At 55.3% G+C, this 12,565-nt stretch overlaps 1 protein-coding gene across 2 annotated transcripts in view; it reads right to left on the reverse strand.

Moving 5' to 3' along the window:
• Positions 1-623: 623 nt before the first annotated feature.
• The window catches only part of GTF3C1 (general transcription factor IIIC subunit 1), an 89,727-nt gene continuing 77,785 nt past the window's right edge, over positions 624-12,565 (reverse strand). The window contains exons 30-37 of one of the 2 annotated variants that reach the window (XM_032157185.2): positions 11,780-11,952; positions 10,147-10,434; positions 9,335-9,594; positions 5,265-5,545; positions 4,344-4,839; positions 3,570-3,621; positions 2,322-2,514; positions 624-1,578 (exon numbers count right to left, since the gene is read on the reverse strand). In XM_032157185.2, coding sequence (XP_032013076.1) covers positions 1,366-1,578; positions 2,322-2,514; positions 3,570-3,621; positions 4,344-4,839; positions 5,265-5,545; positions 9,335-9,594; positions 10,147-10,434; positions 11,780-11,952 — 1,956 coding nt within the window. In that variant the 3' untranslated portion in view covers positions 624-1,365. The remainder of the gene's footprint in view (positions 1,579-2,321; positions 2,515-3,569; positions 3,622-4,343; positions 4,840-5,264; positions 5,546-9,334; positions 9,595-10,146; positions 10,435-11,779; positions 11,953-12,565) is intronic. The other variant, XM_058440848.1, reaches the window with a different exon arrangement.

Below are 12,565 nucleotides of genomic sequence, written 5' to 3' on the forward strand. Positions count from 1 at the left end.
GGTTAGGTCAGGGGTACATGTTCCCCAGAGGGGACACTTTTCTAGGTGAGAGAAGCAGCAGGTGGGTGTGAGACACAGCTGGCCAGGTTAGGGCACACCCCACCTAGAGGGAGCGGCCTCTGCTTAGCACTTCTGACGGCCACAGGCAGGAAGCTAAGTCCATTGTTACTGGAACTTTCCATTTTAAGAGAAGACAGAAATCTGAACTTTTTTAAAAAAAATGTTAACTCTACATTTTAAAAATGTTGGCAACTAACCTAAATAAATGTAACAATGTGAGCTCAAGAGAACTTCAAGGGGCCAGACCCATCCCGCAGGCCCTGCCAACACGCGCTGTGCTGAGCTGAGCTGATCGTGGGCCTGGCACTGAGCTGGGAGTTGCTCTGTGGGGGACAGGCCTGGGACCAGCTGAGAAGGTGGTGAGGGAGCTGCCTGTGCCTCTCTCCATCCTGGAGGCCATCTCTCACCTGCTGGCTGAGGCTGGGCGGGGCTGCTGAGCTTAGGATAGGGGCCTTCCCTCTTCCTTTGGTTTCAATGGGAACAGCCATTCCAGGTTGTTCTGCAGCCAAAGCAGGGAGTCCCCTAGGGGAATCACTGATTCTTTAGGAAACACACAAAACAGAATGCATTTTACTTCCCTCTAATCAAAAAATAAATAAGTACACTCCACAGGGACTTTTTTTTTTTTTTTTAATGAGGAAAAAAGGTGAAAGAACAAAATAAAACAAACAAAACCAAAACCTACAGGGACTCTTCATTTCTGGCCCACGGGGAATCACCAGCCAGGCCGAGGGACACGGATAGCCAGCCCAGCTGGGGCCTGCCAGGTGACTCGCAAGGCCAGGAAGGGAGCTGCTCCGCTCTGGGTGGTTCAGTCCCAGCCAGGGGTTGGATGTCCTGCCTGCAGAGGGGCCACAGTCCCCATGGGGGGCCCCTCACAGCAGGGCACACCGATCCCTATTCTGCAAGGTGTATCCCACAAGGCCCTTCCTCTTGGTGGCACCTGGGCACTCAAAGAGCCAGGAGATCCTGCAGAGATGGCTGGAGTCGGGAATGTGAGGTGTGCACAGGCGGGGCGAACTCCGGAGACCCAGAGACAAGAAGCACCAACTCCTGGTGTGATGAGGCCAGTTCCCAAGGGGCAGGCCCAGAAGAGCCTGGGGGACAGGCAGGTGGGGGAGCCCCTCTTTCCAGAGTTCCAGTACAGTGGGAAACGTGTCGGGCTGTGACTCTGGCCAGAGCACCCGTCCCCTGCTGCAGGAGGCTCGGCAGACCCAAGGCCAGGGCACAGTGGGGTCTGCCAAGCATCAGGCAGGAGTGGTGTGGCAGGCGGTGGCTGGGAGGGAGGGGATGCCCACAGGGGTCCTAGAGGTGGATCCACTTGTTCCAGTTGACCTCGTGGGGGAACACACGGCCCAGCCGGAGGGTACAGTCCAAGGTGGGCTCATAGAAGGCCATGGGGCTCTCGTCCAGGCTGGAGGGCACCTCCACCTCTTCCACCACGGGTGTAGAGAAGAGCGAGACGGGCCTTGGCTTTCTCAGCCAGCGCTTCCGGATGCAGCCGAGGGACTCCAGGCCCTGGAAACACCAGACACACAGGTTATAGCGGCACTGCCCTCACTTGCTTGTTGATTTATTCTTCAAGCATTTATGGAATGCCCTCTCTATACGAGGGAGCGACTTCCCAGAGCAGGGGGCACCTGAACTGGGCATGAGGCAAGTGGGGATGTACCAGGAGGGTTCAGGCAAAGGCCCTGGCGGGAGAGGCAGCAGCCCGAGCAGCAGGTGTACAGTGCTGGCTGGAGCCACCACACTGAATCTCATTTGTGGAGGCCTGCAGCGCGGGCTGCATCCCAGCTTCCTGTGAGCCAAGACTGGCTTCCAGGTGGGGTTTTGTTTGGCTCATGGGGTATCTGACACTGAACGTCAAGCTCCTAGCTGCCAGAGAAGCTAGAGGCCCCAGGCACACTGGGCCATGGGAGCACAGGGCAACTGTCAGCCAAGCAGGAAGCAGCTGCACCAGGGGACAGCTGCTTGACCCATGGGGCCCGGCGGGCTCATGAGTTAGTGACCCCTGGCACAGAGAAAGCATCAGAGACAAGCACCCCGGGCACCCCATCTTCCAGCCTGGCCAGCAGCATGGAGCTGGTGAAGGATGCTGAGGGATGGCCTGAGAGGCAGGAGCCCAGGACAAGCTGGGGGAGGAGTGCAGGCAAGCAGGATGGTGGTACCACATGCTGCCTGGGGCCTGAACATCATGGCTGGGCCATTGAGTGCACCCAGCCACCCCACACCCTGCTGAACCCGCGAAGGCCCCACACCTGGAGCAGCTCCAGCACGGCGACGGGCTGCAGGACCCCCTGGTAGTGGCGCAGCAGGCAGCTCTCCGGGATGCCAGGCCTGGTCATGATGTGGTACAGCATGGCCTCCATCATACCCTTGCATACGGGCAGGTTCAGGTGGCCATCCACGACACGCCACGGCCGGCCGATGAAGCAGACGCTCTCACAGTCCCTGCAGGGAGAAGGCTTGACATCAGGGCTTGGCAGGGGCAGGAGAGCAGCTCATTCAGACAGAACACTAAGGCTCAGGGGCGTCCTAGGCCTGGCCCAGGTCACACGGCTGAGACCGGCCACCTCTTGCTCTCTGCTCTCCAAACTCCCCGCTTCTCTCCTGTCTGGACAGAGGGGCCCTTGACTGCCAGCTGGGTGGAACCACGACGTGGGGTCCTGCTCAGATGTAGCTGTAACTGAGGCCTCAGTGGGCCCACCCACATTGGCAGGAGAGGGACAAGGGTTGTGACTCCTGGACCTGCCAGCTCTCCTGGCAGCCCAGGCAGAAACCACCTCCAGGTTGTGGCGAAGCTCACAGGGGCATGACCCTGAAGCACTGCTCCATGCCATGCGCAGAATTCCAGGCACGCTTTCCTCGAAACAGACGTTTCTGTTACTAAACCAGGGACTGAACAGCCACCTGGGGCCTAGGAGTGGCGCGGACCCGGAAGAGCTGGACACCAGGCTCTCATCACTATGGCTGGGCCTTGGAGGGGGCACACCTGAGCTCCTGAAAGCCAAGACACAAGGCGCTTGGGCCCTGCCAATCTGGGGTCAGTACACACACTCACAGGAGGCGCCCCCACCAGATGGGCTTCTGCGGCCCCCTTGCTTCCTGTAACTCTGTGGCATGATTGTCCCAGGGGCAGCTGGACATTCAGGGCTTATCCCTCTGTGGACCCCTAGCTCATCTGCAGGAGTGGGTGAGTTGCCTGTGGGCCGTGAGGAGCCAGTGAAGCACAGCTGACAGCACCAGGCATGGTTCTCCACCAGCGCTCTGGGCATTCTGGAAGCGCAGGCCTCATTCCAGGCCGACCTGGGCATTGCCGGTGCTCAGCACGCCTGCTGCTCGCCCACTGCGCCCCTCCAAGTACCCCTGCCGAGAACCACGGTGCCGGGCAGGCTGTCAGAGCTGGTACCTAGGGAAAGACCCTCAAAGACCCTCACACAAATCCTTACACTCAGTCCCTGTCAAGAGCCCCGCCCCAGGCCCCGGAGCCAGAACCCCACACCCACCTTTCCCGCACCGCCTGGGAGATGTTGCCGGCTCCAAAACTCTCTGTGCACCCTGAGGGAAGAGGAAGAGAATGTGAGAGACTCAGAAAGTCAGGGAAGCCATCTCTGCCTCCCCACCTTCAGCATGGTACCTAGCATGAGCAGGGCACCTCGAGGCTCAGGGGATGAAGTGTCAAAAAAAAGGACAACGAGCATCTCACAGAGCGGCCACCCTGGAGGTGGCGGGGCCGGGCAGACTGCTGCACACAGCGCCACATGCAAGCAGCGTCCCAGGCCCAGATGAGCCCCACATCACAGGAAGCCAGCGAATACCTCATTTTCCACCCAGAAGCCCTGACCACAAGGGTGGTATAAAACTCGAGGCAAAAACACCCCAAAGAAAACAAAAATGCCCAGAGAAGCCACATGAGAAGGCCGCTGCTGATGACAGACGCGCAGGAGAGGAAAGGGCATGCTGCCACCCGAGGAAGTTGAGACCCCCATGCCGTCACTGCCCCACAGCAGCCGCTGCAGCGCACACACTGGCCCCACCGCCTGAGCTCCTGCTCCAGAACTCACAGTGCTGCCTGGGGATGTGGGAGGCCTGCCCTCCCCTGGAAATGCATTTACAGGCAGTATCCCGCTCAGGACTCAGGCTCTGAGAAGCGAAAGTCAAGCCCCTTTTGTGCCAGTGGCAGGTCCCCCATCCCAGAGGAAGGTGTGAGGCCCATCAGGGCGGAGGGGAGGGAAAGCGAGGGTGGGGTGAGGTGGGGTAGGGGACAAGGCGCGCGGTACCTCTGGGGTCTTCAGAGCCCTCTAGAGGCTGCGCCTGGCCGCTCAGCTGCTCTTGGCCTGGGGAACTGAACTCCCCGACACCCTCTTGGTCTTCCCGTGCTGCTCCCGCTGCAGTGGTGTCTTCAAGAGCTGGGGGTGGAGATGGGGCCTGGGCTTCTGCCCCGTCTTCAGCTCCGGGCCCAACACTGGGGGCCAAGTTTGAGTCCTGGAGCGCTGGCCTCTTGGCAGGGGTCATCTGGGTGCCCTCGGCGTCGGTCTCCCCATTCTCACTGGCCCAGCTGGCGCGCCTCTTGGTACCCCGGGGGCTGTGAGAAGGAGGTGCCTGCCCCTCCGTGGGGCTGTCTTCTCTGGAAGACCCCTCCAGGGGTCTGGCCTGGGGGTCTTCTCTGTCTTTCAGCCGCACGGAGTGCAGGAGCCAGGGCCAGGCAGACCCCATGGCTACCAGGCGCGCAGTGTTGCCGCCGACCTCCAGCACCTGATGCTGCTCCAGGAGGGCCTGGGGAGGCAGGAGACACGTGGGGTCTGTGGGGAGCCCGGGATCCTCTCCACGCTGGTGACAGGGGACGAGCGGAGTGGCCTCCCCTGCCTGGCGGGTTGAGTGCCCCGAGCAGCCCAGGCCCACGAAGCGGGCCTGGCTCCCAGCCCCGGGGCTGCCCCTTGCTAGCCCTGTGCCCTGGAGCAGCCTCTCTTCCTCTCTGGTGGCTCATGAACCACATCAGCCGTGTGACCTTCGGGGATCCACAACTGCACCCTCAAAGCGGACGTGAAATGCCCCAGTTTTCAAATGTTAATGACTAATTCAATGTTTAAAAAGAACGCAGCATGCTATGCCCCAAATCAAGCCCGTCCTCAGTGTGCACCTGGCCTGGGAGCTGCAATTTCCGCTTCAGTGATATCTGGCTAACCTAAAGCACAGCTCACCTGGATGCAATCTGCGAACGTCCTGGTGCGCCCACCACCTGCCTTCTCCAAGGCCGAGAACCGTCTGCGCAGCTCCTCCTTGTCAATCCCAAAACAACCCGTGGCTATAATGGCTTCCAAGATCTCCAAGGCAGCAGTCAGGTCTTCGGGATTATACCCAGACAGCTCCAGCCGGAGGACAAACTCCTCCAAGCTGCAGGTGTTTTCCTGGGGGTTTATCAGCTTGGTGAACGTGTCAGGGAGGCAGGAGGTTCCCACTGTTAGCTCTTCCAGAGGAGCGGCTGTGGGGACACAGAGGAAGATCAGAGGCAGCCCAACAGAGGACCCCCTCCCCTGACCAATGCACAGGCCACACTCAGGAAAGGCATGCTCCAGCACCAACTCACTGCTTCCCCGACAGCCACAGGGGTCACCTGCTGGGCAGACACACTGGGCCCCTGGCAGTCAGGCTCCTGATCTGTGACCCTGGGCCTCTGACTACAGCTGACTGGGACACAAAGCTGACTAGATTTCTCCTGGCCACTATGATTCTCCTGCTCAAGATGTAAAGTGAAGGGCACAGAGGCTGAGGACTGGGGTTCGAGAACCGTAAAGTCCAGTGCTCTGACGGGGAGTCCCTGACCAGGGCTGGCCCAGTCCCATCCCTTCCTGCTGCTCATGTACCCACTGTTCCTTAGACCCTGTGAGATACTCCAGGTCCCTTCTACCCACCCTACTTTCGCCTACACTAGCCAGAGCTGGCTTCTGTTGCTTCCTATGGAATATGTCTCTGCTAAAGCCATAATTGATAGGTTATCACTACATTTTTGCTCAATCCAAACTCCAGACAAAGTATAGAATTCTAACTGTGGTTATGAAACATACAGTGAACACCATCAACTTCAACAGCGCACCTCACTTCATTGTGCTTCACGGATATTGTGTTTTTGGGTTTTTTACATACTGAAGGCTTGCGGCAAGTCTGCATCAAGAGAGTCTACGGGCACCACTTTCACAACACCGTGTGCTCGATTTGTGTCTGTCATGCTTGGGAATTCTCAGAATATTTCAACTTTTTCATGATTATCATATCTGTGACGGTGGCCTGTGATCAGTGATCTTTGCCCTTACTATTGTAATTGTTTTGGGGCACCACAAACCATGCCCACATAAGACAGCACACTTAATTAATAAATATCATGTGTGTTCTGGCAACTCCAGGGACCAGCCATTCTTAATTAATAAATATCATGTGTGTTCTGCAACTCCAGGGACCAGCCATTCCCAATTTTCCTCCCTCTCCTGGGGCTCCCTATTCCTGAGACACAACAATATTGAAGTCAGGCCAGTTAATAACCTTATAATGACCCCTCTGCGTTCAAGTGAAAGGGAGAGTTGGACATCTCTCACTTTACATCAAAAGCTAGAAAATATCAGGCTTTGCGAGGAAAGCATGGTGACAGCCAATATAGATGAAAGCTGGGCCTCTTGTGCCAAAGTTAGTCAAAGTTGTGAGGGCAAAGGAAAAGCTCTTGAAGGAAATTAAAAGTGCTACTCCAGGGAACACACAAACAATAATGAAGCAAAAACAGCATTGTTGCTGATATGGAGAAAGTTTCAGCAGTCTGGTTAGATCCAACCAGCCACAACCTTCCCTTAAGCCAAAGCCTAATCCAGAGAAAGGCCCTAACTCTCTTCAATTCTATGAAGGCTGAGAGAGGTGAGGAAGATGCAGAAGAAAACTTGGAAGCTAGCAGAGGTTGGTTCATGAAGTTTAAGGAAAGAAGCCGTCTCCGTAACATAAAAGTAAAAGGTGAAGCACCAAGTGCTGATGGAGAAGCTGCAGCAAGTTCTCCAGAAGCTCTAGCTGAGATCACTAACGAAGATGGATACACTAAACAGATTTTCGATGTGCACAAAACAGCTTTATGTTGGAAGATGCCATCTAGGACTTTCACGGCTACAAAGGAAAAGGCAAGGCCTGGTTTCAAGTCTTCAAACGACAGGCCACTCTCGATAGTAAGTAATGCAGCTGGTGACTTTAAGTTGAAGCCAGTGCCCATTTCCCATCCCCAAATTCTTAGGGCCCTTAAGAATTATGCTAAATCTATTCTGCCTGTGCTCTATAAACAGAACAGTAAAGCTGGATGACAGCACATCTGTTTACAATGTGACTTACTGAATATTTTAAGCCCACTGTAGAGACCTACTGCTCAGACAAAAAAAGATTCCTTTCAATGGTATGCTGATTCATGATGCCCCCGGTCACCCATGAGCTCTGATGGAGATGTTCAAGGAGATGAATGTTGTTTTCACGCCTGTTAACACAACATCCATTCTGTACCCCATGGATCAAGGAGTCATTTCACTTTCAAGTCTTATTATTTAAGAAATACATTTGATGGCCGGACATGGTGGCTCACACCTGTAATCCCAGCACTTTGGGAGGCTAAGGCGGGTGGATCACCTGAGGGTAGGAGTTCAAGACCAGCCTGCCCAACATGGTAAAACACCGTCTCTACTAAAAATACAAAAATTAGTCGGGTGTGTTGGTGGGCACTGTAATCCCAGCTACTCGGGAGGCTGAGCTAGGAGAATCACTTGAACCTGGGAGGTGGAGGTTGCAGTGAACTGAGATCGTGCCACCGCACTCCAGTCTGGACGACAAGAGTGAAACTCTGTCTCAAAAAAAAAAAAAAGAAAGAAATACATTTCGTAAAGCTATAGCTATTATAGTGATTCCTCTGATGGATCTGGACAAAGGAAATTGAAAACCTTCTGGAAAGAAGTCACCATTCTAGATGCCATTAAGAACATCTGTGATTCATGGGGAGGTGGTCAAAATACCAGCATCAACAGGAGTTTAGAAGAAATTGATTCCCACTCTCATGGATGACTTTGAGGGGTTCAAGTCTTCAGCGGAGAAAGTAACTGCAGATGCAGTGGAAATAACAAGAGAACTAGAGGTGGAATCTGAAGATGGGATGGAATTGCTGCAATCTCAGGATCAAACTTGAACAGATGAGGACTTGCTTCTTATAGATGAACAAAGAAGGTGGTTTCTTGAGTTTCTTGACATAGAATCTGCCCCTGGTAAAGACACTGAGAACATCGTTGAAATGGCAACAAAGGATTTAGAATACTACATAAACTAGGTCTGGCATGGTAGCTGATGCCTGTTGTCCCAGCACTTTGGGAGGCCATGAGACCAGCCTGGGCAACAGAGCAAGGCCCTGTCTCTACAAAAAATTAAAAAATTAGCTGGCTGTGGTGGCACATGCCTATAGTCCAAGCTACTTAGGAGACTGAGATAGGAGGATGGCCTGAGCCCAGGAGCTAGAGATGACAGTGAACTATCATCGTGCCACTGCACTCCAGCCTGAGCAACAGAGCAAGACCCTATCTCTAAAAAATAGGCTTGGTGTGGTGGCTCATGCCTGTAATCCCATCACTTTGGGAGGCGGAGGTGGGAAAATCACTTAAGGCCAGGAGTTTGAGACCAGCCTGGGCAACATAGCGAGTCCCCGTCTCAATCATTTCAAATAAATAAATAAAAATAAAAAGTAAAGTTTCAAAGGTCATCAATAGAACTAAAATAGTGTCAAAATTGGAAGTAAAGGAGGCAGGAGATCATGAATGTGAGCGGAATACTTATCTTTCCTAGCAAGGGGTCAAAAGATAATACCTAAAAGGTTCCTAAGAGCACACACTTTAGAGTTGCAGAGCTAAGCACCAGGAGACTAGAGCCCGGGCAGTGACAGGGCCGCCCGTGGAGAGTGGGCGGGGTGGGGAAGCGGAAGTGCTCTGCTCTTCCTTGTGAGAGCGCCTGAGTGACTGCTGGCGCCTGCAGCACAGCTGTGACTAAAAGAGGCGGTGCGGGGAGCTTTCCCACAGAGATGTGGACACAGCACAGGCACCTGGGGAAGGCATCCCTTGAGTCGGCTGCAAGGATGGGGTGTGTTTTTCTGTGTGTCCTGTGGCTGCACGCCTGGCCTTGGGAGCCTGAAGGTCTAGGTCCCAGGCCGGGCCTCAGGGTCTTCCTGGATGATGGCGAGGCCGGGCCCTCCCACAGCACCAGCAGGAGCACTCACCAGCGGGCCTGAGCCGGGCGGGCACAGGGGTGCAGCGGAGCTGGAACTTCATCTGGCAGGAGTTGACCACGATGCTGTCGTTGGGGTTGAGGTTGCGGGTGCTGACGATGCCAGGGGAGTAGTAGCCCCTCATAAGCAGGTAGTTGGTGTGGGAGGCCTGCGCAGGTTTCACCTCCATGCTCCGGCGCTTGCCCCCTACGCCTTCGTCCAAGTCATCCTCTTCATCCTCATCATCCTCCAGACTGCCGTCCTTCCCCAGGCTAGAAGGGAATTGTGACCTGGATACCTGAGCATAGGCCAGCCAGCTGCTACTGCATCCTCTCCCCTCCCTCAAGAGGCCTCTGTAGCTGGGCTTCAGCAGTGGCCCCAGCAACTAGCTGTGCTTCATTACCAAGGCTGGTGTGGACGGCTGCCCCAGATCCATCCCCTTTCCCACCTTCCTGCGCACCGCGCTCACCCCTTGTCACATATCTGCATCTCTGTGGGGACTGTTCCTCTTGCCCGTCTCTCAGCCCAGAAAACACTCATTTCCCCAGGAAGCCCCAGTTCCGTTGCAAGGCCCTCAGGAACAGTCCTCCCTTCTCTTCCCTGCCCCTCCCCTGCCCCGCTGTGCTGCGTCCTCTTTGGCTGATTCCCATAACACCTGGGAGGCACCAGCAGAGGACACCTTGGACACCGGCCTATAATCCTGTCACTCATCTGCAACTCCCATCCCACAAGCTCCCGGAAGGCACTGCTGACCCCTGCCCGTCTGTATCTGGCCAATGCCTAGCACGTGGCCAGACCTGATGCTGCAGATGCGGGACTCTTACCTTTTGATGACCTCATTCTCCACCATTGAGCTGTCTACCACGATGATCTGCTCCGGGATCCTGACATCCACGGAAATGAGGCCCAGAGAGAAGAGGGTCAGGACAGCCACACAATTTCCTCCAGGGCCGTCCAGTGAAAAGGCCACCATGTCGTTTGTGGGCTCGTTATTATCCTGGTCTTTGAAAGAGAAACGATCAGGCTGGTCCAACTTGCCGGCAGCCCGCATTCTGTCCAAAAACTGGAATGACTCCGTGCAGATGGTGCTTGGAAATCGCCACGTAAAAATCCTACACAGACAAAAAGAAAGGAAGGGCCTGACTGAGGGCCAGCCGTGGAAAACCTTCATTTGGATGGGCTAAAAGCATGTCAAATCATTATGGTGAGAACTAAGCAAAACGCCCCACTTCTCCCCTAAAGCTCTCTGTCTCATCCCAGATGAAGGCGCTGCATTCCCACCTAGCGGTGTTTGTGTCTCTCTTCCCCGCTTGCCTGAGTACCTTCCAGGCAGAGTCCTGTCTCCTCATCTAATTCAATGTGGCCTCACCTGGCGCTCCAGGAGGGCGCTGGCAGGCTCACCTTACAGGGGCTCACTGTACACAGCTGCTGAACTAGGGATGGTGAACATGCTTTCTGTAATAATAGTCTCCGCACAAAGCCAGCCCTGGTCTTACATGTGTGCCCAAGCTGTCTCCATGCAGCGCCTGGTGAGTCACGTTCCCGGCTCTGTCCAGAGAGCAACATTCCACGACCCTGCTACCAGGGTCAGAGGGAGGGACCCAAAAGGCCTTCCTTGTCTGCTGACCGCTGCCCTTGGTTCAGATGGGGACATGTGGTCAGAGCAGTGTCTCTGTGACAAATGGCCCTGTTGGATTTGGACACGTATCTTCTGCTGCCACACCTACTTCCCAGAGGCCTGTCATTCAGGGTGAGGGTTTGGGGAGGAGGAAGTCACGGGGAAGGGATGGGATCAAAGAACCAAAAAAAGATTCATGGTGCTGTCTCTGAGCATCTGACTGCAGCCCTGTGCAGACCTGAGGGCGGGCAAGGAGAACAGTGTGAAGGGGAAACCATCAAGGTGGCAGCTTGGGAATGTTCTCAGGGACTCTCTGCGTGTGGTCAGGAGGCTGGTGGTGCAATGCCCTCTGTAGCATGAAACCACACTGCAAGAGTGCTTCAGGAGGGAGCCCCAGGAGGATGCCTGTCTGAATGCACCTCCGCACCCCAACCCTGCACTGGCTGCTGGTGCTGCGAATGAGCCCACGAGGCTTCCCGGGTCTCAGGGCTACGCGGAAGAGGGACTGAGGCTATGCTGGAACTGGAGGGTGGACTTCCAGCCACGCCAATTATTAAATGCAAAACTGATTCCACTCCATCTGACGAGAGAAACGGAAAGAAACCACCTGCAAAATGGTAATGCCACCAACACAAAGATGCTGCCAGCGCTCACCTGATCCCCACATCAGGAAGGAGGTGAGGGGCTGCAGGAAACCCCAGAGCCTGCATCTTGCATATGAGGCTGTGAGGGGCCCCGGCTCCTACACGCTTTCATGGCCACGGTGCTTCCTTTGCTCCTCTTTACAGACAGGGCGTGGCTCAACCTCAGAGTACCCAGGGCTCCTGACAGGTACTCACCTGTAGTAGGTCTGGGATAGCTGGTAGGACATTGGCACGAAGGGCAGGGCCCGGTTCTTCTTGGGGCCCAGCGTGTGGTTGACCCGGCGCCGGTTGACCAAGCTCCTCTTCTGGCACTCCATGAAGGCCTTCACAAGAACGTGGTCCTTGTACTCCCGATAGAGGCGGAAAGTCTGCAACACAGCGCGGCGAGGGTGAGTAGGGTTCTCCAGGCGGCCAGGGAGAGGGCTGGGGTATGTGGAGGCAGAGGCTGCGGCTGATGCTTTATAGAGGAAGTGACCGACTGTAGGAGGCCCAGGCTGGTGTATGTGTGTGTCAGTGAGTGTGTGTGTGAGTGTGTGTATGGGGGGGAGGGGTGCTGAGGAAGTCAGCAATCCCAATTCTCAGGCCATCACGTCACACTTCCAGAGACCAGAGACCACAAAGGACAGGGAACTGTCGAGACAGGGGGGCTATTCACTCCCAAGCCGATTTCTTTTGGATGCAGACAGAGGGAATCAACACAGAATCATCTGGTCTACCACTCTGTCCCTTGGCCTCCCACCCAGCCAAAAGCACGTCAGGTGGGTTCTACCTTCCAATGCGTCGGGTTCGTGCCACCTGCACTAGCCCATCTAGTCCATGCCACCACTCTTTCTCACCATCGTCCCCAGCTGACTGGTCTCCCTCCTTCCCCATGTCACCTTTCCCCAACCCCTGACCATTCTCCACAGCAGCCAAAGTAATCCTTCCATGCCTAAATCAAACCACACATTCCTGCTCTGCCTCAAAACCCCTGAGGACTTC

This window comes from Hylobates moloch, unplaced genomic scaffold (assembly GCF_009828535.3).
Source record: "Hylobates moloch isolate HMO894 unplaced genomic scaffold, HMol_V3 SCAFFOLD_6, whole genome shotgun sequence".
Lineage (NCBI taxonomy): Eukaryota > Metazoa > Chordata > Mammalia > Primates > Hylobatidae > Hylobates > Hylobates moloch.